This window comes from Vanellus vanellus (assembly GCF_965231255.1).
Source record: "Vanellus vanellus genome assembly, chromosome: 23".
NCBI lineage: Eukaryota > Metazoa > Chordata > Aves > Charadriiformes > Charadriidae > Vanellus > Vanellus vanellus.
In genome coordinates, this window is record NC_138928.1 from 601,225 (window position 1) to 626,802 (window position 25,578).

The 25,578-nt window shown below is 48.5% G+C and overlaps 1 protein-coding gene across 1 annotated transcript in view; it reads left to right on the forward strand.

Moving 5' to 3' along the window:
* The window catches only part of LGR6 (leucine rich repeat containing G protein-coupled receptor 6), a gene marked incomplete at both ends in the record, with an annotated part of 148,130 nt that overhangs the window by 90,021 nt on the left and 32,531 nt on the right, over positions 1–25,578 (forward strand). Inside the window, 2 exons of the mRNA XM_082494688.1 lie at positions 9,911–10,126; positions 19,009–19,080. Of these exons, the coding sequence (XP_082350814.1) occupies positions 9,911–10,126; positions 19,009–19,080 (288 nt within the window). The remainder of the gene's footprint in view (positions 1–9,910; positions 10,127–19,008; positions 19,081–25,578) is intronic.

Below are 25,578 nucleotides of genomic sequence, written 5' to 3' on the forward strand. Positions count from 1 at the left end.
GGAAGAGGGTGATGACGAGTGACACCCTTGCTGTGCCCCAGCACCTACAAACTTTTCTGTATTGACTGATAGCAACCCAGTATGGCAACCAGGAACTCCATTTGGATAAACATTCAAGAGATCATTCACTCCCAGATGAAACTGGTGGTCGCTTGTCTATCTATATTGCTCCTTTCTTTCTCTGCCTACATGGCAATGGCTGCAGTACCCACCTTTCAATAAGTAAATGTTCTTCAAAAGAGACTGACAAACAGAAAAACTTAATTCCATCTTCATACCCCTCTCATATGCACTTTCAGTTCCCATCTCAGGCTGTGATAGCTTTCAGGAAGAGGCACATGCTGTCTTGGCTGCTCTCCCAGTGCCTAGAACATTGTAGACACTAAAGAAATAATAGTCACAGCTCACATCCACGATCCACACACACACTCTTGCATATGAGTCATATAGTAAGTTCCAATGTGTTTTCCATTGACCTTTATTATGGGGACTCATGAACCTTAACTCACTTGCTTATACACATAAGTATCCAGGGCATGCTGCACTTCCCTAGTGACGACTCAATAGAGAAGATGCACAATGGGTCCCAGATGTTACATACAGTAGATACAGCCGCACAGCAGGGAAGATGGGTCCCAGATGTTACGTACAGTAGATGTGTCAGTGCAAAAGGAAGATGGGTCCCAGATGTTACATGCATTGAATGTGTAAGCACTCCTGATGAACCACAGAGAAGCTTCAGGTAAGCTGGAGACAGGAATGAAAGTAAGAAATGAGCAACATATTTAAACTGGCACCCATATATGCAGCATTTAGTCCTCTATGCAAGACAGAGCCATAGCCCTTAGTCTGCTCTCATCTTTAACGCCCTGCCTCTTTCATATCCCTGTGGACTTCAAGAAGTTCCCCCCATGGCAAGGTAGATGGGGGCACAGTCAGTCTAGTGAGACTCAGGGATGAAAAGTACAGAACTGTCTCACTTTATAAAGCTAGGCATTGGAATCACTGGTTGTGTTGGTAGGATAAACACCAAATTAATTTTTAGCCAAGTGATGTGATACACATAAATGAAATTTTAAGAGCAGCAGAAGCCAGCCCTGTGCATGACAGGCCCTATCAGACATGGTGTCTTTGGCAGTAGGACCTCAGTGTCATGATCTGTGAGGTCCCTGCTAGCCCAGGCTGTAGATGGTCCAAGCAATCTGTCTCCTAACAGCCATCTGCAGCGCTAACTGCTCCTGAGGGGAGGCAGCCCCCTCCACAGTCCCTTGCAATGCAGGGCAAAGCTACCGTTCCCGTCATACAAAGGAAGGAGGAGGCAAGGAAAAGCCAAGCAGCTTGTCCAGGGTCACACTGAGCCCATGGCAGGGTAGGAGCACTGGACATCTAGCTCCAAATACCAGCCAGCCAGACTATGTCCTCTTCACGACTCAGTGTTGTTCCTCCAAAGCAGCCCCAGCTGCCAGGTAGAGCAGAAGAGCTTTCCAGTGCCCTGCAGTTGTGGTGTGGCTCAAAAACTACTGTGTCTGGCCCATGAAGGAGCCCCTCAGCCAGGGGACAGTCACCCAGACCCCTGTGTTTGCTCTGTGAGGGACTCGTGGCTGCCATGCTGTTTAAAACAGCCTGGCAACTTGTGGAGGGGCCCAGCCAGAGGGCCTCAGGCCATTGTGAGATGGAGAGCTGTGGTGGACTCCTCTCCAGGACAACATCTGCCCAGTCACGGGTCACATGTGTTTAGTAAGAAGTGATGCACCACATGCATGACCATCAAGGCTCAAGCATCTCAGCAAAGTCCAGTGTTTCTCCCCAGTATAGTCTATGAGCTATAAGGGTGGGGGTCGTTTAATTTCTAAAACATAACTCACTGCACTGGAAGGTCAAGGGGGATCCTATGGGTGCTCACCCAGCACAAGGAGCCACTCAATCACACCAGGGTACAGTCCAGCAGCTCAACAGGAGTCAGCACCCACCCAAGTGTCCATCAGAACAAAATAACCACCAGACTAGCAGTGATTGCCTGAGTGAAACACCACAGATGGAACACCTAGAGCCCTATCTCCATGTTAACTCATGAGTGGAAAGTGGATGGAGCAAGGCAGACATGAACCCAGCTGTGACACCCCTGCAGATCCCCCCTACCAGACAGGGACTTTGTGATGCACCTGGTCTGGCCCTGGTCCCCACGCATTCAAAGTATGAGCTGGCACTTACGTTCCACTACATGCTTGGCCCACGGGATCTCTTGAGGCGCCATGACCTGTTCAGAGCCCTTCTCCCCGGCGAGCAGTGTGTCCTGTCCTTCCTGTCCCCACGAGCTGTTCTCCCTTCTCTTTTCCAGCTATCTTGTGTGCTTGACAAACGCCATGTTTCCCAGCAAATATGCAGGGCTCACACCGCTTCGTGTGCCTTTGAGCCACTCTTCTTTGCCTCTGGCTGCTTTCTGTACCTTCTCCATTTCCCTGTGCCTGGCACCATGGGCAAGGGGGGCAATGCCAGTTGGCCAAGGAGAGGGCTAGTCAGGGAGTTGGTGCGGTGGTGGAGTGCAGCTGCCCAGCTGTCAGCAGTTTCTATAGCTGCACAGAGATTTTGGCAATCCTTCTTGCACGGTTCTGACCTGAGGGGTTTTGGAGGTGTCTGCAACTGGGGATAACAAAGCCCTCTTGTTTGTAGCAAAGGTACTTTGTGTGGAGTCTAGGTATTGCTCTGATTTCATTTCCTGAGCATCCCTCATGGAGGGCTTCCCAGAGGTACATGTCCCATTAAGTCAGGAGTGAAGACTCATTGCAGTCCAAACAGAGCTCTGCAAACTTTTCCACCAGGTCCTGTTCCACAGCCAACAGACTGGGAAAGTTTGCAGCTTCATCCGCTGCCTGGCATAGTTTTCACAGAAGTTTTTAGTCTGGAAATGGAGCTAGAGAATTCTAGTGAATCTTATTTGAGGGCTGTGAGCTCTTCTGTGGCAGAGGCAGAGAGCCCAGGCATTGGTGCAGGCCTACAAGGCAACGTTTTACCTATTCAATAATGTGCAATTCAGAGAATCATAGAATCATAGAATAGTTTGGATTGGAAGGGACATTTAAAGGTCATCTAGTCCAAACCCGTCCCATGAGCAGGGACATCTTCAGCTAGATCAGGTTGCTCAGAGACCCATCCAATTTGACCTTGAATGTTTCCAGGGATGGGGAATCTCCCACCTCTCTGGGCAACCTGGACCAGTGTCTCACCACCGTCATGGTAAAATATTTCTTCCTATGGTCTAAATCTACTCTCTTTTAGTTTAAAACCATTACCCCTTGTCCTTTTGCTACAGCCCCTGCTAAAAAGTCTGTCCCCACCTTTCTTATACACCCCCTTTAAGTATTGAAAGGATGTGATAAGGTCTCCCCAGAGCCTTCTCTTCTCCAGGCTGAAGAACCCCAACTCTCTCAGCCTGTCCTCATAGGAGAGGTATTCCACCCCTCTGATCACTTTTACAATCCTCCTCTAGACCTGCTCCAACAGGTCCATTCTCCCACTGTATCTACAGTACGTTATGACCACAAGGACATGGTAGGCAGAGAAGAAATCGAACCCTGTTTCCCACTTTTGAGGTTAGTCCCCAGCTGTCTTTCTCCTATCCTATTTGGTATCAGTTGGTGGAAGAAGCTCTTGCTCCTCACCTGGGCTATTCGAGCAGGCTCAGGGACCCAGAACTTCCTGCCCCGAGTGTCCAAGCCCCATTGGGTGCTGTGCCTGGCAGAAAGAGCAGCACACGTGGAGCTGAGTTGTGGGGCAGAGCAGCAGGGGGGTACAGGCTGGCACGGAGTGCCTTTGGGCAGGATGTTTTGCACAGCTCCGGAGCCGTCCACCCTTACTGCGCCCTCAGCTCCTTGCACGGCGAGTTCTGTGCAGGAGCTCACAAACCAGGTACTGACTCAGTGCGTCTGGGAGTTTTGCCTGAGAGAGGAGCTGAGGTGTTTGCCCCAGTCATTAGTAAGTTATCGGAGAAGTTTAGCTGCAGTGACATCACCTCCTTCTTATGTTACTACAAGGAACTTAGATCCTATTATGGGATAGGAGGTAACTCAATCGAGCCTTTCAAGATAAACTCAGACAGGAAGAGAGACATGATTGCCTGAAGGCACCAATTAGACATTTCTGGTGAGATCAGCTCTGTGCAGCCGACACACATGCACGCTGGGGCCAGGGAAGACAGCAAGCACCTCGCTCCCCGAGGACGGGGTGGTCCCAGGGAGGGGTGGGCAACCGGCTCTTCCTCCCACTGCTGCTGGGTCAGTCGTCACTCCTTCGAGGGTCGCAGCTCTCTCTCCAGAACATCCTTTCTTTATGCCCTGTATTCTGCTGCTGGCAGATAATCGAGATGCAGAGGAGTTCCCTGGTTTGGAGAGAGAACCGCCCATCCCAGTGACACCAATGCTGCCTATGATGTTTGGTGGAAAGTTTTGTCCAACTTTATCAAGGGAAGTAATAGCCCAATAAATTGCAAAAAAATGCTGGGAGGATGGATTGGAGTTTGAAGTCCCAGTGTCCCCTTGTGATTGGGCTGTGGGCAGGGGAGGAACATCACAGAGTCCATACCGCAGACCAGTTACGGTACATAGTTTGTTTAAGGCACCCAGACAGCTGGCTATTATTGGCTCTACAGGGTACAAGGAAGGAAGAACAGCAGCAAAAGTCAGGACGTTTCCTGACAGTATGGCATTGTGCATTTTATTGGTTTCCAGGCTCCAGCTTCCCCTGTAAATATTCCACAGCCAGAAGGACCAGGAAAGGTATGGGTAAAGTTGCTTCTGCTGGTCATAGCCTGAGATTTGCACCACATCTGTTAGGGAGCAGAGAGACTGTTTCTGGTTATCCACTGCTGCACGCTTCTGCCAGTCGTGTTACAGACAGCAGGATCCATATGCTCACAGATGTCTAGGAAATGCACTTGTCCATCCTCTGAAACACTCTAGAATCAGGTCTTAGAACAAGATAGTTCTTAGAAACTGATGGGTCTGTGGCACAGGAAACCAAAGACCTCAGATTATAGCTTGACTTGTCAGAATTAATACAAAACTTATGACATGTTCACTGCACTGGCAACTACAGGTAGGCCCACCACCACCTGGACCTCCTGAATTGCCATACTGATTGCATTGGCTTCTCCTCTGCACACTGGGAAGGAGAAATCTCCCACTCTTGACCTTTTCTCATTAAAAAGACTTCCCTACCTGCTTGATTTCTTCTAGGAATGTTTTTGATCCTAGCATCATCTCTAGACTGTTTCTGGCAAGAAGGCAGGCAATTCCTCCTCGAACCTTTATCAAATACAGACAATGTTCAAGCAATGAAGTGGATCTTCAAAGGCATACTGGGCTTTTAACCCTGCACCCACACAAAGCCTACCTGACACTGTCCTGCCCGAGGAAAGACTTCCCTTTCTCACCCCACACAGGTTCCTTTGGCTCCCCAGAGCCGCCACTGGCTACAGCAGCAGCAAAGGCACCAGCTGGTGGGGCTCAGACATATTTGCATTTGATGCTGATCTGGTCCTCTCACCATGGCTCAGCACAGATGTGAACATCTGCTTAAGGAACAAAGATGACATAGGCAATCCCTCAGAACAAAAGCCAAGGGACTTTTGATGTGCTTCCCTGGCAAGTCCCTTTGTCCCCATCCCTGTAGTCCCTAAAACAGAAAATGGAGTAAAATCTGAGGTGATTCCAGGCACTTTTAGGACTTTTGGCTGAGTGTCATGTCGAAGTCAATAAATGCCCCATAAGTATCAGCAGTAGATGCAGATCTAAAGCCAGAAGTTGAGACTTTCAAGCAGCTGGTGATTTTCATATGCCATTGATCTTGAATGTCCCACTTAAAATCAGCTCCTTTAGCCTGCACCAAACAGGACGATACTCTGCAGTGCCTTGCTTGAGCCTGTGAAGTCACTTGGAAATCTTGTCCGTGAAGACATCTGGAGACCACTGTGTGTGTCATCCGCTCTCCAGACTGACAACACTGCTTGACAGTAGGCGTGTGATGAAGTCCCACTTCTAAGCCATCCAGCAGCTCCGTGAAAGAGGCATCTTCCTCCGTAAGCAACAAACGGGTTAATGCTTGCAAGGAAATCCAACTGAGTGATTTGGTGAAATAAAGATTAAAACATCTCCATGGAAGTTGAGGAGCCAGCCCCAGCCTGCGCTGTCCCATTTACCCACTAATCAGCCTAATTATCTTAGGTATAAATCATAACACAAAACACTTACGGAGCCAGAGTCACACACTGAAGAAAGGAGAGAACTGTTGGGTTGGTTTTTGTTTAGTATAATTGATATAATTGCTAACAACACCGTGCCAAGAACTTCAGCTTTTCTCCTTCCAGAAGAGAGTGGAGAGCTGTCTGAAAGCCATAGCAATTAGCAATCCCCACATGCACAGCTTTTATTAGAAAGAATGCACCTCTGTTCCAGAAAAAGCCAGCAACTCCCTGAGACGCAATTGGACAACCCAGAGACCTTTTGGTACCAAGAACGCAGCCATCACTTAGTCCATGTTCCCCGTTCCCTTGTCAATGCTGCAAAGGCACGTTAGGAATCCTGCCTGTCATGCTGTGTGTGAAATGCCTTCACCTGGACACTTCCTTGTTCCTAATTTTAACTTCACTAGCTCCAGATAGGTGAGTCTTGCTGTGCTGTGGTCCAAGCAGGCTGTTTCTGAGGTTCCTCAGGCCCTTGTCCAGCTCATTGCACCCAGCAGAAAGTTTTCCTTTCACTCCACGGAGGAACCTGACTGGGGTCTGATTGTCACACTCTGGAGCAGTTAAGGCAGCAATTACGTGGCTGGAGCTCACCAACATTCCCTGAGCACACTGCTCTCCAGATAGTGTCTCATGGACGCCGGCCACAGTCATCACTACATGCCACGTTGCCAGCAGGTGACCCCTGCAGAGGTGAGGGGACAGGAGAACTGGGGTTCGTTTTAGTCTTGCAAAGGTGACCTCTCGCTGATGGCAGGGTGTGGAGACATGGGGCAGAGCCTGGCTTGGTGCTGCAGCATGTCCAAAGCTAGTGGCCATCCAGGGGCATTAACAAATTCCTTAGATGAATCTGTTATTGCCCCTCTACTAACCATAGAGATCCACAAAGACAGGGAGGTGTCTGAGTACCTCAAAAAAATCTACCAAGGAGACATGTTACTTCACTGGCACTTCTCCCATAGCTGTGGACCATGGATGTAAAAAGTGCCTTTCCTCACCATGTGCTAAATAGCCACGGAGAAAATCCATCAGCATTAATGGATTCCCCAACACCTGGGGCACTGTCACACTGAAGCCAAACACCCTTGTGGCTCACGTCTGTGGCTTCACCCATGAGTTCATGACCAGAGTGGGACATAAAGCTAGACAGTCATGGGGCCCACCTCGTTCCCTTGCCATGAACCATCCCTGTCTTGGACAGCTCAACCCGGTGTACCAGCCCTTGGCTCTGTTTTAGCATCTCCATTTCTGAAAGCTTAATTTGGTTTTGAAAAATGATAACTATTCTCAGCAGATATTTTCATTGTCTGTTCTTTAATTAATTAAACTTCAAACAGAGCGTTCACTTTAAAACAATTTTCAGTAAACATATAGGGATTTGGATGACAGAATGTCTCTGAGAAAAGTAAGCAGTACTACTTTTTTTTTTTTTTAAATCAGATTATGATGCCAAAAACTAACAGAATTCTTATGCTGAAGAAGGAATGGAAAAATTAAACAAAGATTAGCATTTCCCACACAAGTTTTAATTTTGGTGAAAAAGTTCTTGTTTGTCCCAAAACAGTTTGATGAAAATTTTCAAATAGAGTCTTTAATCTTACCCTGAGCTGCTGCAGGGTTTGCTTTTCCGCTCTTTATTCTTTGGATTTGTCTTCTCAGGAAAATGAATGATGCTATGCTCTGATTTGTTTGTAGTCTCGGTAAAAGGAGGTAAATTGAGGCAGAACTTGCAACATTCCCACCTCTACAAGAGGAAAATATACACTGTGTTATGTCAGCCCTCTGAGCAAAGGTGCAAATCCTGCGGCAACTGACCTGAGCTTTGGGTGAGATGTGCTTTTGTCACCCAGAGAGCAATCAATAGAGATGGCTGAAAAACTCTCAGCTGAGCAGCCTTGCGCCAGCGAATGCCGCTTTGCAGCAATGAAAGTGTATTGCACTTTGGAAAAATACATTCATGTGGCAAAATGGGAGTAACAAAATAGTTATTTAATCCACCTTGGGGTATCATTTCGGTTTGAGGTTATGTATCAAGACTTGTGCGCTGCATTCAAAGGACAGTTGTCCAGCGGAGATATCAAGAAGGTTTGACTGCACTTCTCGGCCGGGTACGTAACTCCGGCTTTGTCCATCCAGGTTAGAACAGCCAGTGGAGAAAATGCTTTTCCCTGTGGCATAGGAAAAGGTCTGTTTCCCAGGATCATCTGAGAATTTCACCCAGGAAACATCACCCCTGCCCCACTCTAAAGACGACAGCTCACACCTGGGGTCCTCCCTGCTCCGTGCGCCTGGTGGGGCATTTGGTCTCCCGCAGACTGGAAATTTATTGTGGGGTGCTGGGAAGTGGTTTGTGAGCTAGGAAATGTTGTCTGTGCTCTTTGGGCAAGGGTCTGGTGCCAGCGGGGAACAGTATCTGGGGATCTGCTCCAGTGCCCGATTTTCATCAAAAATATTACTTTATGTAGTCAAAAATACTAATTTCTATACACCTTCCATTATGGAGGATCGTTGACTTGAGGGCTGGGCCATGACAGTTCTTTTAACTTCCTTCTCTCATGCTTTGATTAGAGGCAAAGTGTTTTCTCTTTGCAATTTGAATTCAGAGATCTTTCCTTTAGATAGTTTGGAAAAATAAAATAAGGTCTGTTGGCTGTGGGTGGAAATCAGAATTTTCTTTCTCCTTGGTATAATTGGTTCCTGGTATTTCGTCCAAATTCAAAGTGTTTTCCCCTCATATTTTGATTTTGAAATCTACAGATAACACATTGTATCCTGCTCACCATTGTTGAAATAAGAGATCTTTAAGAGAGATGATTCCCAAACCTAGGTTTTTAACTTTTTTTTTTTTTTTCATAATAAGCTTAATATTTTTTGGCTTCTCATTCTATTTTAGAACAAAAACAAGTCTTAAAAATTAAAGTTTCTTACCAAATTAAACCTCAAATTCAACCGCCTTGAGGTTTCCATGATGATTAAAAAAAAAAAAAAAAAGGCAATTAGCAAATCAAGCAGAAAGAAAGGCCTGAACATGTGCAATACAGAGAGCAGAGGCTTAATTCCTGCACCATGACATATGGTCTGACTCGTTCACAGTGCTTTTGCAGGTAGCTCTGGCTGTTCGGACCAAAGGCAGGACCCCCAAGCAGGGCTGCCACATATTTTGGGTTTCCAGACAAATCCTTTTCTTCTGGAATGGGGCTTTGGCCACACGGTTTGGCTGTCCTGCACACCCCACAGTAGTGGGTCTGAGCGGGTGGTGGGGTACCCCGATAGGGCTGTGCCCCCGTAGATCAGCACAGCAAGCCCAGCCCCAGGGGATGCAGCTTTGATGGTCCTTTTTGAAGGGGGTGCCCGCGAGCCACAGCTGGCCGGCGTCCACCTGGTGGGTCTGTGTGAAAGGGCTTAGCCCAACCATTTCGTTTAGGAAGCTGCTGTCAGTTGGCAGCACTAAATGGCCATCAAGAAGGGATCAGCCTTGGTGGCGGTCAGACTTCTCCAAGCACAGGCAGGAGAGACCTCCTTATGCTAATCGCTATTTACAGCCTAATCCAATCTCCCCGGCCATCAATCCATCCCGCCTCAGCATCAAAACTCCTTTTGCACAACACTGCGGGCACGTAAAGCAACGCTAGATCCATCTCTCACTTATCCCCACCCTGTTTCTTTCCCACTCAGACGCCTGGATGCAAACCTTATCTCTGTGGTGCCCGAGAAGAGCTTTGAGGGGCTGCTCTCCTTGCGTCACCTGTGGCTGGATGATAATGCCCTGACGGAGATCCCTGTCCAAGCTCTGAACCACCTGCCAGCGCTGCAAGCCATGACCCTGGCACTCAACCAGATCTGGCACATTCCCGATTACGCCTTCCAGAACCTCAGCAGCCTCGTGGTGCTGTAAGCTTTCTCCGCTTGTTACTCCCTCGCAGCCGTGGCATCCTCCGGCGGGGACAAGGTGCTGACCGTGCCTGGCAAACAGGGTCCTCCTCTCATGGGAAGACCTGCTGGTCACTCCCCAGGAGCAGCTTTTTGCTGTGAGGGCAGCAGGTTTTGTTCACGAGAGTCAAGGAACCCCCACTGTTTGATATGAAGTGCTAGAATTGCCACTTTTGACTTTTTTCATGTTTTCTGTCCTTTTCACTGAAGAGCCAAAAAGCTCCCTGATAACTTTCAAAAAATGTTTTGCATTAAAAAAAAAAACAAAACGGTATCTGCAAAAGAAAAGCAGGTTTTCTTCCCCCTGAAGATTCAAGCAGCAAAAAGCTGCTCATTTCTATTTCCCCCTCCAATCCCAGTGTTAAGATTACAGGAATTTCTATCAACATGAAAAAAAAAAAAAAAAAAAAAAAAAAAACACCAACCTGCAAAAACTTGCAGCCAGGTCAAAAATCGATTTTTTTTTTTCCCTTGGAAAACATGCCAACAAAACTTTTTGACCAAATACGATTTTGCACAAAAGGTATAACCTCAACACCTTGTCCAAGCCTGTGCATGCTTGTTTGCATGACTGTGTTATCCATGCAGATCAACTATTCTCTGCGGTGATCACAACCCCATGATGCATGTTCTTGTCCAGTTTGCGTTATAAATATTTTACTGACAGCTTTCAGAGCAATGTAAAGAACAGAGCTGGTCCCAGAAGATACCTTGGCCAGGAGGGCAGTGAGACATACTAAAACCCTCTGCAGCCTATAATCAGAAAACAAACTTTGGCAGTTTCATCAGGATGTGCATCCTTTCTACCAACAGAGGCTTGTATATTATCTAGTTTTAAAAAGGAAGTTTACATGTGCAAATTAGCTAGTCGTTACTTTTTCGGTGTTGATTAGCAAGTTCAGGTGTGGTTGCCAATTACTTTAGAGCTCCTGTATCTACATGAAATGCTACCTTTCAGTTTGGTAATACAGATTGATACCAGGATATTAAGTAACCTCAGCATGTGGTGCCTTAGTGAAAGTTTAGCAATTATTTTGCTTTCAAAATTTAAAGTGTTTACTGAAGCCATCTAGCATAGAAAGTGCTTGCACAAAGGACAGTCCAGAGTTTTATTAGCATCAACTTCAGCTGTTTAGACAAAGCATAAAGGCTTATTTAGGAGAAATGCTAAAAGCAACTTGGGAAATGTCAAATAAGTAGTTTTCACCCACAACAGTGCTCATTCTACGAGGTATCCCATGACCATCATAATGCAACCACTTCATTCAGCTTTAATAGCTAGCACGGAGGGTGAGCTGACATTTGGGATTTTATTTCAGTCTCAAAAGCATGCTGCTTTCATTCTGGCTTATCCCATACTTTGGGTGAGAAGCAACTCTTTAATTAAACAGGCAAGCTCAAGAAATAAAAGTCATTGACCATTAGGTCACAAGGGAGAGAATAATGTCCCACCACAGACAATTGGAAGGGAACACATGTGTGATCCTGCCAGGCGCTGTGGGACACGATGCTAAATTTTTGTGGGATCACAAGTGTTTGGCAGAACTGGCCCCATAAATCTCTCCCGTGCTTCCATGCATACCCTTGTCAGCGCGCAACCAGTGGAAAGTCACCCAGTGTTCTTCCTGCGCCCCTACCAGGGATGTTTCCCTGCTTCGGAGACACCCACCAAGCCGAGAAGCAAATGTTCCCAAAAGCCATCTGAGCTAGACAGTAAAGTTTGCGAGGAGACTTTCCCTATCGGGATGCAGATGATACATATGCGCTTTCCTCCGCACGTGTCTGAATTTGCACGTGGACTGAGAAGAGCTGGCCGCTACCATAAACGTCGGGAAACTTCTAGCCTGAGAGGTATTAAAATGAGCACCTGGGGGAGGAGAGCCAAGAGCAGATGTGGAGGAGCACAGGGGGGTCTCTCATATACGCCTGGTTAATACTCACGGACACGGCTGACCACAGCTGAGGGCACGACCTTCCCGGGTGCAGACACGTGCACACACCGTGGGCCTTTGGGAGAGGTGTGAGCGATCATCCTGCACGGACACAAAGCACCACCACCAGAATATACAAACCTCAATCTGGAACAAGTTAAGGGGTTCGGTTTCTGCTAATAAATTACACCTCTGTTGAGGAATTCCCTGATCTTATTCCCATGTACTGCTGCTGCAGGTTTCCAGCTAGGGCTGCAGGGTGTTCAGCAAGCGGAGCCTCATGTAAATCACTCATCATGAAATCTATGAGTCTCGGTAATTGGCGCCATCCTTTCCCCAGCCTTGATATCAAGGGCTTCACGTGCTGTGGTGTTGGCACTGTGCTGCTGATGGCAGAAGGCTCGTTTGATCAGGAGGGCTCATGGGAATAGGATACTGAAGATCTTCGCTCCAGGTCTGACAGAATGTGCCTTAGCATCTCCCAGCAGAAATAGTCCCGAATATTTTTCAGCTAATGATTTGTATGAAGCAAAGGGTTTTTTACAAAAAGCATCTTCTCGGCCATAAAAGATTTTTCATTTAGAAGTGATCATCTGAAACCCCCATGCTGCTGTGCTGACAGGCTAATAAAGTGCATGACAGCAGTTCTTGCTGGTGTCCCTCATCTCCTCTGTCAGCTGAATTCAGCAGAAAGTCAACTCCCAAACCAGGAATCACAGCACCTCTTTCAGCCCCACCTGCAGACAGGTTCCATTAGTCCTGCAGTAAAATCTCACATGGACAAATTTGGGAACTGTAGCCGGGAATTTCCCCAACACCACGGACACGTCCTTGCTGCCACACCTCTGAAATGGGCTGCAGTTCCCTTCTTTCCTGGTGTCACCAAAGGAGCAGTGAGCGCTCTCAGCAGAGATGCTGGGAGACGGATGGAACATGTGGGACATGGAGTCAGGGTGCCTTCTTCTGCACAGGCCAGCCAGTAGAAGGGTTTGTCCTGCAGCCCTGTAATGATGGACCTGGCTCAAGAAAGTCTTTGGATAGTTTTACTTTCATCACATGACAGGGAATCCCTTAAGTTAGAGCAAATGAGGTCAAAACCCCTATCCTTCTCTGTTTGGGTCCACGGGGAGCGTGGAAGCCCCACTGACTCCAACATTCCTGCAATGCTGAACATCCCGCTGTCTAAAGGACCCAGCACTTGCTGCCCTACGTGCAGTGAGCTTGGAGCCAGTGAGTTAACTTGGCCCCATAATGCAAAAAAGATGCTCCACTCCTCTTACCTGGCCCTGACCCTTGTCTGCCTGCACACAGGTCTTTGAAAAACAAGGAATCTGGGAAAGCTGTTTTCATGCCGCTACCAGATAGGTTTGTTTAACACTCCCTAATTCTTGTACTCTGTCTCTACCTCGTCTGTGCCGTAACTGTATTTATTACTGTCTGTCATACCCTTCCCTCGTCGCAGCTTTTCCAGTCTCCATCCAGTCAGCTGTTTTACAATCAGAAGTTTGCCTGCATATCACACTTGTTCATTCCTCCACACCTGCGAGGTGGAGAGACCAGAACCTCACGCTGTAGCAAAGCCGAGAATGAACAATGAGTTTATACAATGGTATAATGCCATTCCGTAGACCATTTTCTCTTTTCCAGTCATTCCTATCATTTGATTTGCCTTTTTGACAGCTACAAAACATCAAGAGTTCCTTCCTGTAGATATTTAAGAGCCTGTTACTGCATATGCTCATATAAGACTGGTTTTTCCCGCTTCACATCACTTTACCTTCATGCAACCTGAATTTCAGCTGATGTTTTATTGTTGAGGACAAGCCACCCACCTGAAAGTGCTTCCCTCCTAGGTCACCCAGCAAGACCTTCCAGCTAAATGTGTTGTGATCTGAAGACAGCAAATGAAGGACATTCAGTAGAATTTATTTGCTTACAGTTTTTATCATGTAAGGACACGATGCCGCTCGCTCTCTCTTTCTAACAGCATGGTTTAGTGACTAGAGGAGAAAACTAGTTTCCAAGACTCCTGGGTTCCCATCCCCATTTTGGTCCTTGTTCTGGTGTTACTCTGGCCAAAACTGCCTGGGAGCACACGTCAAACATCTCATCCCTGCTTTCCAGGGGAGCTGAGCACCAGTACTTCCAGCTGGCATCTGTGAGACTCAGAGGTCCCCAGCAAGAAACCCCAGGTCTGGTGGATCAGAGTGTCAAGATGAGCCTTTGCATCGCTACCTTCACCTGTATGAGGGAGTTAAGTTCCTCTCTGAGAAGTTCTTGGGAACCTTGGTGTTGGCGGGGAGTGCCAGGCATGTGCAGTTTATTATTACTAAGAACAATATTGCCTGGAACATCTGGGTCCCATTCATGGGCCTTTTAATTTGGAAAAGTGCCTTTTGTCTCTGAGGGCCGAGCATGCTGCCTTGGCAAAAGTGAATTTCCCTCTCGAGCACTTGAGGAAGAAGCAAATAGCACTCCAATGCACCCCTGAGAATGTCACTTCTGATCAAGCTTTATTCTTCACCAGACAAGTCTCACGCTGGTCCTTCACGGCCGGAAATAATCCATGGGAATTTGCACCATTTATGATTTAGGTTTCTCTACTTATCCATGGCCAAGTTGAGGAAAAGGACAATTTTGCCACAATAGGGCTGGAAATTCATCATGGCAATGCCTGGTCCAGTGGGAGATTCATATCATGTCAGATTTGAACTTGGTTCAAAAAATTTAATGCAAATAACTGGTGGAAAATATTTACATTTGTCCTTTTTGAGAAGAAAAAATGAAGTCATTAGAAATGAAAGCGATGGAGAATCCACCACTTCTCTTTGTAGTTTGTTCCAATGGTTAATCATCCTTAGTGTTAACAAAAAAAAAAAAGCTCATATTTCCCATTTGAATTTTCTTTGGCTTTGACTTCAGACATTTGTTCTTATTATTCTTTTCTCCACTAAATCACAGAACCATTTTAGTACCCATTTTCTAACCAGGAAAAATCCTATACGTTACACTGCACTCATCCCCTTGATCTTATTTTTAATAAGCTAAACAGATTGAGTTCTCTAAGTCTCCATACCAGTTTTTTCCAGCCCTTGGATCATTTTTATTGCTCTTCTCTGCACCCATTCCAAATTATCAACCTCCAGTTAACAATGCGGGTACCAGAAATACCCTTTCCAGAGCCGGTTTCACCAGTGCGCAATGCAGATGTAATATAATTTCCCTTTCCTTACAGTCTACTCCCTTGTTCATGCAGACAAGGACCTTTACTGAACCAGTATTTAGTGCATTAGCTCAACCTGCTTTCCCTTGTGTGTAAGACAAATGGCAGAGGTGCCCTGTCCCCTTGGAGGTGGCATTTCCAGAGTTGGAGCTCACGGTGCTCACGCCTGTAAGCATCAGCACTGGACTGCCTCTCACTTCAGTACAAGACTGTCCTCCAGGATCTTTTAATCCACTGGAAAAATATATCGAAAAGGAAGTGACATGAAAATCAAACAAATTCTACTAGGAGTGCTTCAGGGATGATTTGGAGAAATCACAGTTATGCTCAATTTGTGATAAGAAATTGTTGGAAAGGACAGAAAATCTTCCTTCTCGAGACTGTTGTGCTTTTTTTTTATTATTATTTTTGTGGGGCACAAATCAATCTTGTAGGGTTGGCTTTTTTTTTTTTTTTTTTTTTTCTGGCGCACTTCTAAAGTCTCGTCACCTGAGACACAAACCAAGGTGAAGCATCTCTCCCTAGCCTGCCTGGGGGATTGTGGCCATTCGGTATTCCGCAGCCACTGTCATTTACGCCGCCTCTCAGTAAGACGGAGCACGGGTTCACCTGACACAGCAGAGCTGGCTTGTCTCGTGGCATGTGGCAGCACTCCTGCTGCCGCAGGGGCACACAGGGCACATTGTCTGCCACCCCGCCAGAGGTCAGTCGTGACAACTGCTTTTGCAAAGACACCACTGTTTTCTAATGGAGATGCATAACTGAAAAACAGTCTGCAATGCCAGCCCACAAAAACGCAATGACTGTCCTTCTCCTTCCTGGGCAAAGCTGCTCTCATGGGGGATTGCCCAAAATCAGCCTCACTCTGTGGCGCTGACCCACAAAGGGAGATACACAGAGCTCGTTGCTCTTGCTGAGGACAGCGGTGGGTACTAGCTGCAATAGAAATAGGAAGGGCTTAAAGATTTCTTATGTTTTTGCATCACAAGAGGGTTGTTTATAGCCCGGAACCAAGTATCTCAAGCTGTTATCAAACCAGCTGTAATTTACAGGACAGAATATAACGTCGTGTGGGCTGAGCTTAAATTGACAAACACTGGAGATGTTGCAATTCCACTTGTTAAAATTTGTTTACCAGGGGAGAAAAAAAAGGCAGGATGGAAGAAAGGAATGTCTTTTCAAGTGTTTACCTTTCCAACTCTCTTGTTTCTATTATTGCATGTGGTTGGGTAACAACAGTAGAGTTCAGCTTGGACAGCAAATTTTTTTATAACTCTCTTTTTCAGTTGCTCATAATTTTCTCACCAACAAAGAACTTCCTTCTGATGATTTTCATTACTCTGCCTCCAAACAAAGCACTTTAGAGCCAAATATAAACACAGCAGGTGATTGCTTTTCTGTTCTGCCTCCTTGCCTGACTTGAGCGATAGCAGTCAACTGCTCAGCATGTCTGAGCTTAGACAAGGTGTCCTGTTGTACCACCCCTACAAAGCTCCAGGGAGCTCACATCTTCCCTAGCATCCAGCATTTCCTTTCTCCCCATGCTGTCTCCTCACAGCAGACAGAGGTATGGGACAAGGGGTTCCTGTGACACCTCTTGCTGCGATTACAGAGCAACTCCAGATCCAAACCTTCGATTTCCCAGAGGCGATATCCAGTGCTCAAAGGGACCCAAAATTGTTGGCACCATCTTGCACTGGAAGTGCCAAGTCAAGTAAGGGCAACATGGTCTGAAGCTGTCCCATAATATTTGATAGAGGAAACCATCTGGACTTGAACTTCTCTTCTTTTGACAAAGAGTAATTTCTTCTGTAAGATTCTGATTTTGATCTCGAGTTCTTTTATCCACCTAAGAGTCACAATCAAACCAAGTTTTCTTGCAGGCAACATCCTTCTATTTTTTCCCATTTGCTCAAAAAAGCAAACATATTTTATCACACATCTTTCCCCTCCCTTCCCCTTCCTCTGAAATGTTTGTATGTTCTCATCCCAACGACAAACATCCGTCTTGGGCTGGATTCTGTTTTGCAAGCCCCTACCAAACTGCCCTAGAGCCTGGCTGTTCCTCCACTCCCAGGTCCCTCCTGTTTTAGACTAGAATATTTGGCAGTGGGAGCTGCCTGCGCTCAGCCAAACAGCTCACATTTGAATCCAGGTGGAGTGAGAGATTTTTCAAGCTGAGACAGATTTAGATCAAGCAGCAAATAACGAAAAAGTCATTGATCCACCTGCCAGCATGGAGTCTCCCCCAGGCTCTTGGAAGGAGGCAGCAGAGTTGGACAAAGGCTGGTGCGTCCCCGAGCGTGGGCAAGGGAGAAAAGGTCCCCAAAGGCAAGTGGTGTGGCAGCAAATTAACCACATGGCACTCTGTGTTAAAGGAGAACCTGAACTGTAAAATGAACTGATGGGGAAACCTACCCTGACAGAGAGCAAAGAGGGTACCTTGCCTCAGAGGACCTTACCTCCTCGGTGGGCATTTCTCTGCACAGACCATCCCAGTGGATGCACGCACATCACTAACGTGCTTAAGCACGGGCTTAGAAGAGGAGGCTGGAAGAGGCTAGAAGAGGAGGCTGGGCAGCATTGGGTTGTCTTCTGTTTTTCAGCAGACTTTTCTCAGGCTGATAACAAGATCTCTCTAGATGGACTTCAAGGTGCCCTTGCGTGGGATCTCAGAGGGGGATGCACAATTATCCATGCAGCTCCCACCAGCTGTAAAGGATGGCAAAAACACTCAGATGTGCACATGCGCACACACACACACACGCATACACACACAGAGTCTCTGACAATCAAAGAGGAAGAATCCAGGAATTAAGTTCTTGGGTTTGCCAAAAAAATGAGTCATGGGAGTAAGGGGTGCATGGAACACAGAACCCAGCAGATGGGACTCCAGGAACTCATCACCTGTGGAGCTTCCAAGGCAAAAATACCCCAGGTGGCTTTGCAGGGGCTCCCAGCACATGGGCCTCCAGCACCAACATTAAGGCTGGGAGCTCCAGCACTAAATGTTCATGGCATGTAGCACCAGGATGAAGGGGAACAGGAAAAAATTGTTGCCTTAGTGTAGGGCATGTACATCAGCTTGTTGCATGGCCCCTACACTTCAGCCAGACACTCTGAAGCATTAAACTGAAGACAACTTTCATCGCAATCAAACTGGAGCTAATCCAGGAACTCGTGGCATTTTCATTTTTTTGCAAGTAAGATTAATGAACTGTGACTAACAGGATGATTTTGAACCCAAAGCCTTCTTTCTGCTACTAAGACTCTGAGGAGTCCAAATATCACCGTGTCCTTAGATAGCACTCAGTGCCCATGAACAACTGTTGAAGCTACATGGCACTTTGTAGGGTTGGGCCCAATGTAAGGTGAGATCTAGGGTGTTTCTTGAAGCTTCTTGCTTAAGCATGTTCATCACAAGTCACCCAGCAGCTGCGAAAGTGGATGTCTCAGGGAAACTCCTACGTCAGTCTGGATTTCCTGGGACAAATGGGAGCTCTGTAGCTGCTCTGCAAACACTACTGCACCTTGCATGTGCCTCATGGGGCAACAGAGGGGACCTTATAACACCCCTCATCATCCCAGCCCAGGCTGTGCTTAGCTTGCAGGATGTCCTTGGGCCATGGCTCAGACTGGCAGGAAAAGGTCAGTTTGCACCTCCACTGACCATCTCCTTTTGTCCACAGGCACCTGCACAACAACCGGATCCAAAGCCTGGGAGCCAACGGCTTTGATGGGCTGCACAGCTTGGAAACCCTGTGAGTTACCTGTTGTCTTCTCTGTCCTAAAGAGCTTCTGTGTGTTCATCCCCTCTAGCACAGCCCGCAGGAAAGGGCTGGTGTCTCTGGGTCAGCTCCACTGTACGTTCACTCATCGCCACCTCTGAGCGCAGCAGCAGGGCTGGCTTTGGGCACCAGGCCAGCAAGTAGATGCCCAGGGCATGACGCTTCCTGGGGTGGTGGCAGACTGGACTTTCTCTCTGCGTCTGTGCAAGCTGCTCTGGCTGTGCTGCTGCAGAGGGGTCTGTGCATGTGGGAAGAGTGTCTGGGAGGTGGCTTTGAGGCCCTGGACACAAGTCTAGTCCTGGTGCCACCCAGAGAGCTTGCATGCATGCCCTGCTCTGAGAGTGTCCCCACCTCCTCACCACATGCATGTAGTCCCAAAGCCTCCTAGACACTCGACTCCACCAAAATGAGGGGCTGGTTTGAGTTCAAGGCTGGTAAAATCCTTGTGGATCTGTGGAATATATCTCTGCATGGTCTCATGTCATCTGGCATCACCCATAGCCAGCTGACTTCATCTTGCACCATGTTCTTGGCATGGCTGAGTAGGCAATCTGTCAGGAGACCACGAGGGAAGACGGGAAGCAGGAATGAACCCTCCTCCAAGACGCATCTTCATTAGCAGCAGACAGGTCACCCTGAGCTCAGAGAGACGTAAATCTGACAGCCTTGCCTTGCACACACCACATCTTTGACAGCAGTATGAATTGCTTGGGTCTCATGTGCTGGGCATTGGCCTAGGAGGAAACGTAAACAAGCAAGCAAATAAATCAAGGCTCTGAAAGACTGGAAGAGGTGCCTGTTGCCTTAATTGCGCAGAAACATGTCCCTCCATGCAGGCCCTGGGGTCAGAGTCAAGCCCTCACTCCTTGCCAGGGAGATCTAAGGGGTCTGGGTCATAGCAAAAAGAGGTGACGCTTCCCAACATTCAAGTGTCATTCAAGGAGATAGGACCCCTCTGTGCCCAGCACAGTGCCAGCAGCAGCAATTGGGTGAGCGTGGAAGCGGCAGGCAAGCCCTCGGTCCCTCGACACGCTCCTCGGGGTCAGGGCCGTGACAGGCATTGTCTCTGGCTTTCAGACTGGCACATCCTGGGGCCACCCAGAAGGGCTCAGCTGGAGAGAGGCTGAACCGTGCCAGGGATGGTGCAGGGAGGGAGGCTGGAAGGTCTCCTCTGGTGATCCACGGATCTCCCCTGCCACTGTGCCAGCTCGACTTTCTCCCCAGCCATTTCTGGTGGGCACAGACAGATACGTGAGGGCAGACTCAAGGCATCCAGGCAGCACAAAGGCAGGCAGGTTGCAGGGAGGAGTGGAGGACTTGCTGGTGGAAGAAAACCCTGTTTGGGCTATAGCCCAGGCAGACCATGCAGCAACAGCACAGCATACATCAGGGCAACCTTATTCTGCAGCCGAGGTGAAGCCATGCTGCTGCCCATCCCAAGTAGGACGGGGCTGCAGAGAAGAAACTGACCCTTATTTACTGTGGGAAAGACTAAAGGGTTTCCATTGCCCTGGGAAACCCTGTGAGGGTTTCCCCTCATTTGCTGAGAGCTCATTTTCCCTCTCTTCCCCTCTGCTCCTGCTCTAGAACTTTTGTTGCTCACCTGAGATGCCCAGAACTCAGGGGAGCTCAGTGTCTCCCTCTCTTGCTCTCAGTCCCTGCGGGGACGGGACTGCACAGCACCACGGGGACAGGGCTTTCTGCAGGGCCACGGCAGTGGAAGTCCTGTCCCTGCTGACCAGGAAGCCCTGGGAGTTTTCCACCTCCAGGGGCTGTCCCCTTGGAGCAGGGCTCTGCCTGACTACTGCCCGTGCCCAGGCTCGATGGACTTGTGTGTGTGAGCATCCCACAGCCCACAGCCTCCACGAGCCACCTGCAGCGGCAAGGACAGTGCTGTGGGTGAGAACTCCAAACTCTCCTCCACATCTGATCACGCTGAAGGAGTGTCCTCAAGAGAGAGTGAGACGGCTTTTGCTCCTCTTGGCGTGAACATCTAACTCTCACCTCCAGGTTAGCAACTATCTCAAGTCACTGACCTTTGAGGAACGCATTGCTCCTCAAGTGGAGCCATCCCCCTCGTGTTACTCTCCAGCACTCATTTGCCCTGCTGACCAAAGCTGGCCAAGCTTTGGGGACAAAAACAGCCAAGCATGTCCCTGCAGCAGCTCAGCCAAGCTGTTAGACCTGCATCTACCTACCACCTCTCGGCTCCTGTGTATGTGGAGACTATTATAGTCTCCACATATACCCTTTAACTCAAAATATGATTACATTCTGTTGACAGCACTTAGCACATTTTCTTGGCTTGTGGAGACCAAACTGTGCTCTCAGTTACCCCATGGGCGTTACCTCCTGGAAGGCAGCAGGATGGTAAGAGCCGGCGAAGACAGAAACTTCTCCAGGGTTCCTAAAATGAGCATTTGCGGCCAGATGCTGATTATAAGCCAGGCACAATAGTTGAGCTGTAAAAGTTGAGAGGAAAAAAATTTGTTTCAGGGTTTTCAGAAAAGGCTAGGAAGTTTTAGGTGCAGAAACCTCCGTTCCTCTAAGCTGTCTGGACACAAAACCTTCTATTTTTATCACATGTAGCCAAAACTCCAGGATACACAGCAGCCACTGCTCCCTGCAGGTCTCAGCAGCGTACAAGCTGCCTGTGCACAACCACACCAGACGCCTACCCCAGGTCCTATAATTTCTGCAAAAACAGATCCCAGCAGAGCATCTGCTCTTGGAGATGGCTTGGCCCTGATATTTTAGGAGGGCAGCAAATCTAGAAAGAAGTAAAGTGAAGCCAGATTAATGACCTCATCTTTCCCCCGCATTGACCTGCAGCTACCGTACACAAGTCAGCTCTGCCAGGTACAGAGCAAAAGCAGCTCTGCCTTTTCCATGCTGATGAAGGGCAGGTAGATGGAGCTGAATGTGCAACATCCACCAGGTCTCAGCCGGTCAAACACCAGCATGCAGCTGGAGAAAGCAGCTCCAAGAAAATTTTCTCTGTCAGTACAAGATCTGGCTGTTCACAAGCCCCCCCAACCTCCGCTTCCTGGGAAGGAAACCTGGGCTCGAAGCAAGTCAGAGCCGCTCTGGCCAGATTCCCGATAAGGTTTCGAAATAGCCTTGAAGCCTAGGGAGATTCCCTCATCAGTTCCCATAAGCCTGAGAGATGACACAGAGCAACCCTGCAGGGCTGTGGGAAGAAACCCCAAGCGTGTCTGAGCTGTGAAACCAGGTATTAGATCGCTGAAGTGGGTGATACTTGGCATTTTTTAGCCCTCTCCAAAAAACACGGAGTAAATGAGAGTGTAAATGTCCTTATGTGACATATTCTTCCTGTAGCCTCTCTGGGTAATGGACTAGATCCTTTAAATAAGGTGTAAGCTCAGGTGATGTAAAGCAAAGCCAGCGCTGCCCGGTAAGCGGAGCAGGGCCAGCTGGGGACAAAGACTTTAAATACCAAGGAAAGGACAACCATAACCCATAGGCATGCCCAGAGGGGAAGACCTCTGGCCAAGGGGAGCGTTGGGACCACAGCAAATGGCCTGGTGCAGTGGGCTGGGGGGATCCCAAGAGGGCTTCGGGTGAAGGAGTGGGAAGTTGAAATGAGGGAGAAAAGCAAAGCCAAGGGAAGCACCATATTTTGCAAGAAGCGGGAGCGAGACATGGCAAAAGCTGAGACTCCTGCCACGCCGCTCTTCACGTCGCTTCGCTGCTCCTGCTTTGCCCTGTAAAACCTGCCCTGTGGTGTATTGCTCTTTAGGGCACTTAATGCATGCTGTAAAACATCAGGCAGCATAACTGGCTTCCTGCCGTTTGGATGGGAGGGTCTTAACTTTTAGATTTCCTGATTATGTTGGACTTAATTTTTCAATCTTTAACAATCCGGGGAGAAGGGGAAGGGGGATTAGATTGTACCCATTCTGTAGCACAAGCCTGGTAAGTCGGGATGTTTATGGAAAAGTTAATGTGAAGAAAAGTCAACTGCAGCAAGAGGCATCGCTGCAGTGACAGAGGTTGATTCTTGGAAACATTCAGATCTCGTACTCAGGGCTGGGGAACAGTGCTAGAGGAGACAGGGCTGTGTTTTCAGAGGAGCAGCAAGGAAAAAATGACATCCAAAGGTTTGCATGGTCCTAATACAGGAGCCAAGTTCTCCACCGCTGTGTGAGGACAGTATTTCTCATGGGGGGATCCCTGTGACATGAATTTCCACAGTGACACTCATCCCGTGCCCAAGTTTCCTCCTTACCAGCTTCACCTGGAAAGTTGACTGGTGTCCTAAGGTCCTTGAGCTTTGCAGCCAGTCTGAATGCAATCTAAAGGCTGACGAATAATTGCCTCATGCCTTATAGTGCTTGACTTTGACCTCATTAGATAGGTTGTGATAATACTGAACTTAGCCCTCTGCTTCCCTGGAATACAAAGCTTTCATGGATCAGACCTGAGGGAAAGACGAATGCATGAAGTATCTCCAGATGGCCAAGCCCCATGTTGCTGCTCTCTGCAGGGTGAAGGCTATATATACGTCTCTGTGTGTCTGTATATAGCACTTCACAGATAGGCATGAGGGCATCTAATCATGGAAGCTGAATTTTGGAGCTGGCCCCCAGGTCCTACCTCCAAACACCAGTGCACATAAACCATCATTTAGCATTTCCTCGCTTGACTGCTGTTAGGGAGCCCAGTGTCCCCATGGCAAAGCAGGGCAGACTCCAGACAGAAAGCAGAGAAGGCAGGTGAAGGGGTGGAAAAGTTCCTGCATGGATCTTCCCATGTCTTCTACCAAAACAGTAGTACTTCACTGAAAACGCTGCTGGGCTGGGAGCTCCGCTTTGAAGAAAAGGAGAAAGTGTTTTTTCTCCCATCAGGACTGTTTTGCCCACACAGGGAGGGGAGGTGTTGTGGCCTTGAGTGCCAACTGCCACACATGCATGGCCACTAGACCCATCAAGGCGAGTCCTTGGGGCCTCTGATACAGGTTAGGCAGGTCTGCACCCTCACATGGCTCTTGGGCGCACATGGGCTGGCAGTGCCGAGCAGCACCCCGACGTGGGTACGTGCAGGGTCCCCCATCACAAACGCCATCACGTATCCCCCGATGCCCTCTCAGGTCTCGATTTTGAGCTACTGAGGCAAAGGTGGCAAGGGAGAAATACAAAAGTAAGAGTTTTGGCCCTCCCAGTGGACCTGTCCATGGGCATGGCCGAGTCCCCTACGTACATGGAGAAGGGGCTCAGCTGAAAATAGGGGCCAGTGCTTCTCTCTGCCCTGGCACGCGCAGCCAGACAAGTCCCTGATGCTGGCAGAGTGAACACGTGTCTCAGCAGTGTCCTGTCTGCCCACCCCGCAGCAGGGCTAAGGTGGCTGCCCAGGGCAGAGGCGGGGATGGGAAACGAACGGCTGCTCCCCAGGACCAGCCCAAAATGCTGAAGGCCTCTGGGCTAGCACCAAAATAGCAATGAACTGCCCCAAAAGTGCTGCTCCTCTGGTTGTTTGGGCATCTCCGGCCCATCTCGGACATGGACGTGATGGGGGAGCAGCTCAGAGAGGCCCCTCAGCCCTCGCCCGTCCCCTCCGCCTGGATGACCCTGCCTCTTCCTATCTCTCTGACTTCTCCCTCCCATCCACGTCCCTGCCAGCTCCTCCGCTCGTCAGACAAAGGAGATAAATCACTTAGAGCAAAACTCCATTCATTTAATAACCTTTTAATTTATTTTTAAAAAATAGTGCTAATAAATTAAAAACGTCTCCTCTCCCAGAAGGGTTGAATCCAAAACCCTCTGCCTCCAGGCGTTTTATCTGCCTAACCTTGCCTCACAGGAAATGCCCTTACCACAGGCTTTCGCAGCGCGCTGCCCTATTATCCGGGTAATTAGTCAAGTCTGTAAACGCAGAGCAGAGCTGGAACCTACCAACTCCTCCGGAGAGTTGGCTTTTCTATGGGAGGAAAAAAAGAAAAATTAATATAAAGCGCACCTCAGGCAATGAAGGCAGGAAGGAGGAAATGGGAAATATCTCCACCACAGCTCACACAAGGGTTGTTTAACCCTTTTAGGGCCAGGCAGACCTTGCTGTTCTCCTGGAAAACTGTCTGCCAAGTGCTACCTTGCTCCTCAAGTGGCATTTGGCTTCATCAGCATGTTTAATTTGCAACCTTTTGTACAATCTCTTGATGCTAATCCCAGTCTGCGCAATTCCCAAAGTAGCTGATGGCTTTGACTCCTCCAAAGGTGTCCTGTTTGCTGCCCTGAGCTGTTCCGCTCCCTCCGCAGCATCCCAATGCTCCAACCCTGCTGTGTGTCAGCGTGGGTCTCCGGGCAGCTCATCAGAGGCAGCTTGGCTCCGTGGTCCCACCCTGCCCTGCCAGAGGAGGGAGGGGACATCGGCAGAGGCTTGGGCATGGAGAAAGGAAGGGGGCAGGTGGCTGTTTGGAGAGAGGGACCACAGCTCAGGGCCCTGGTTGCATGGGTC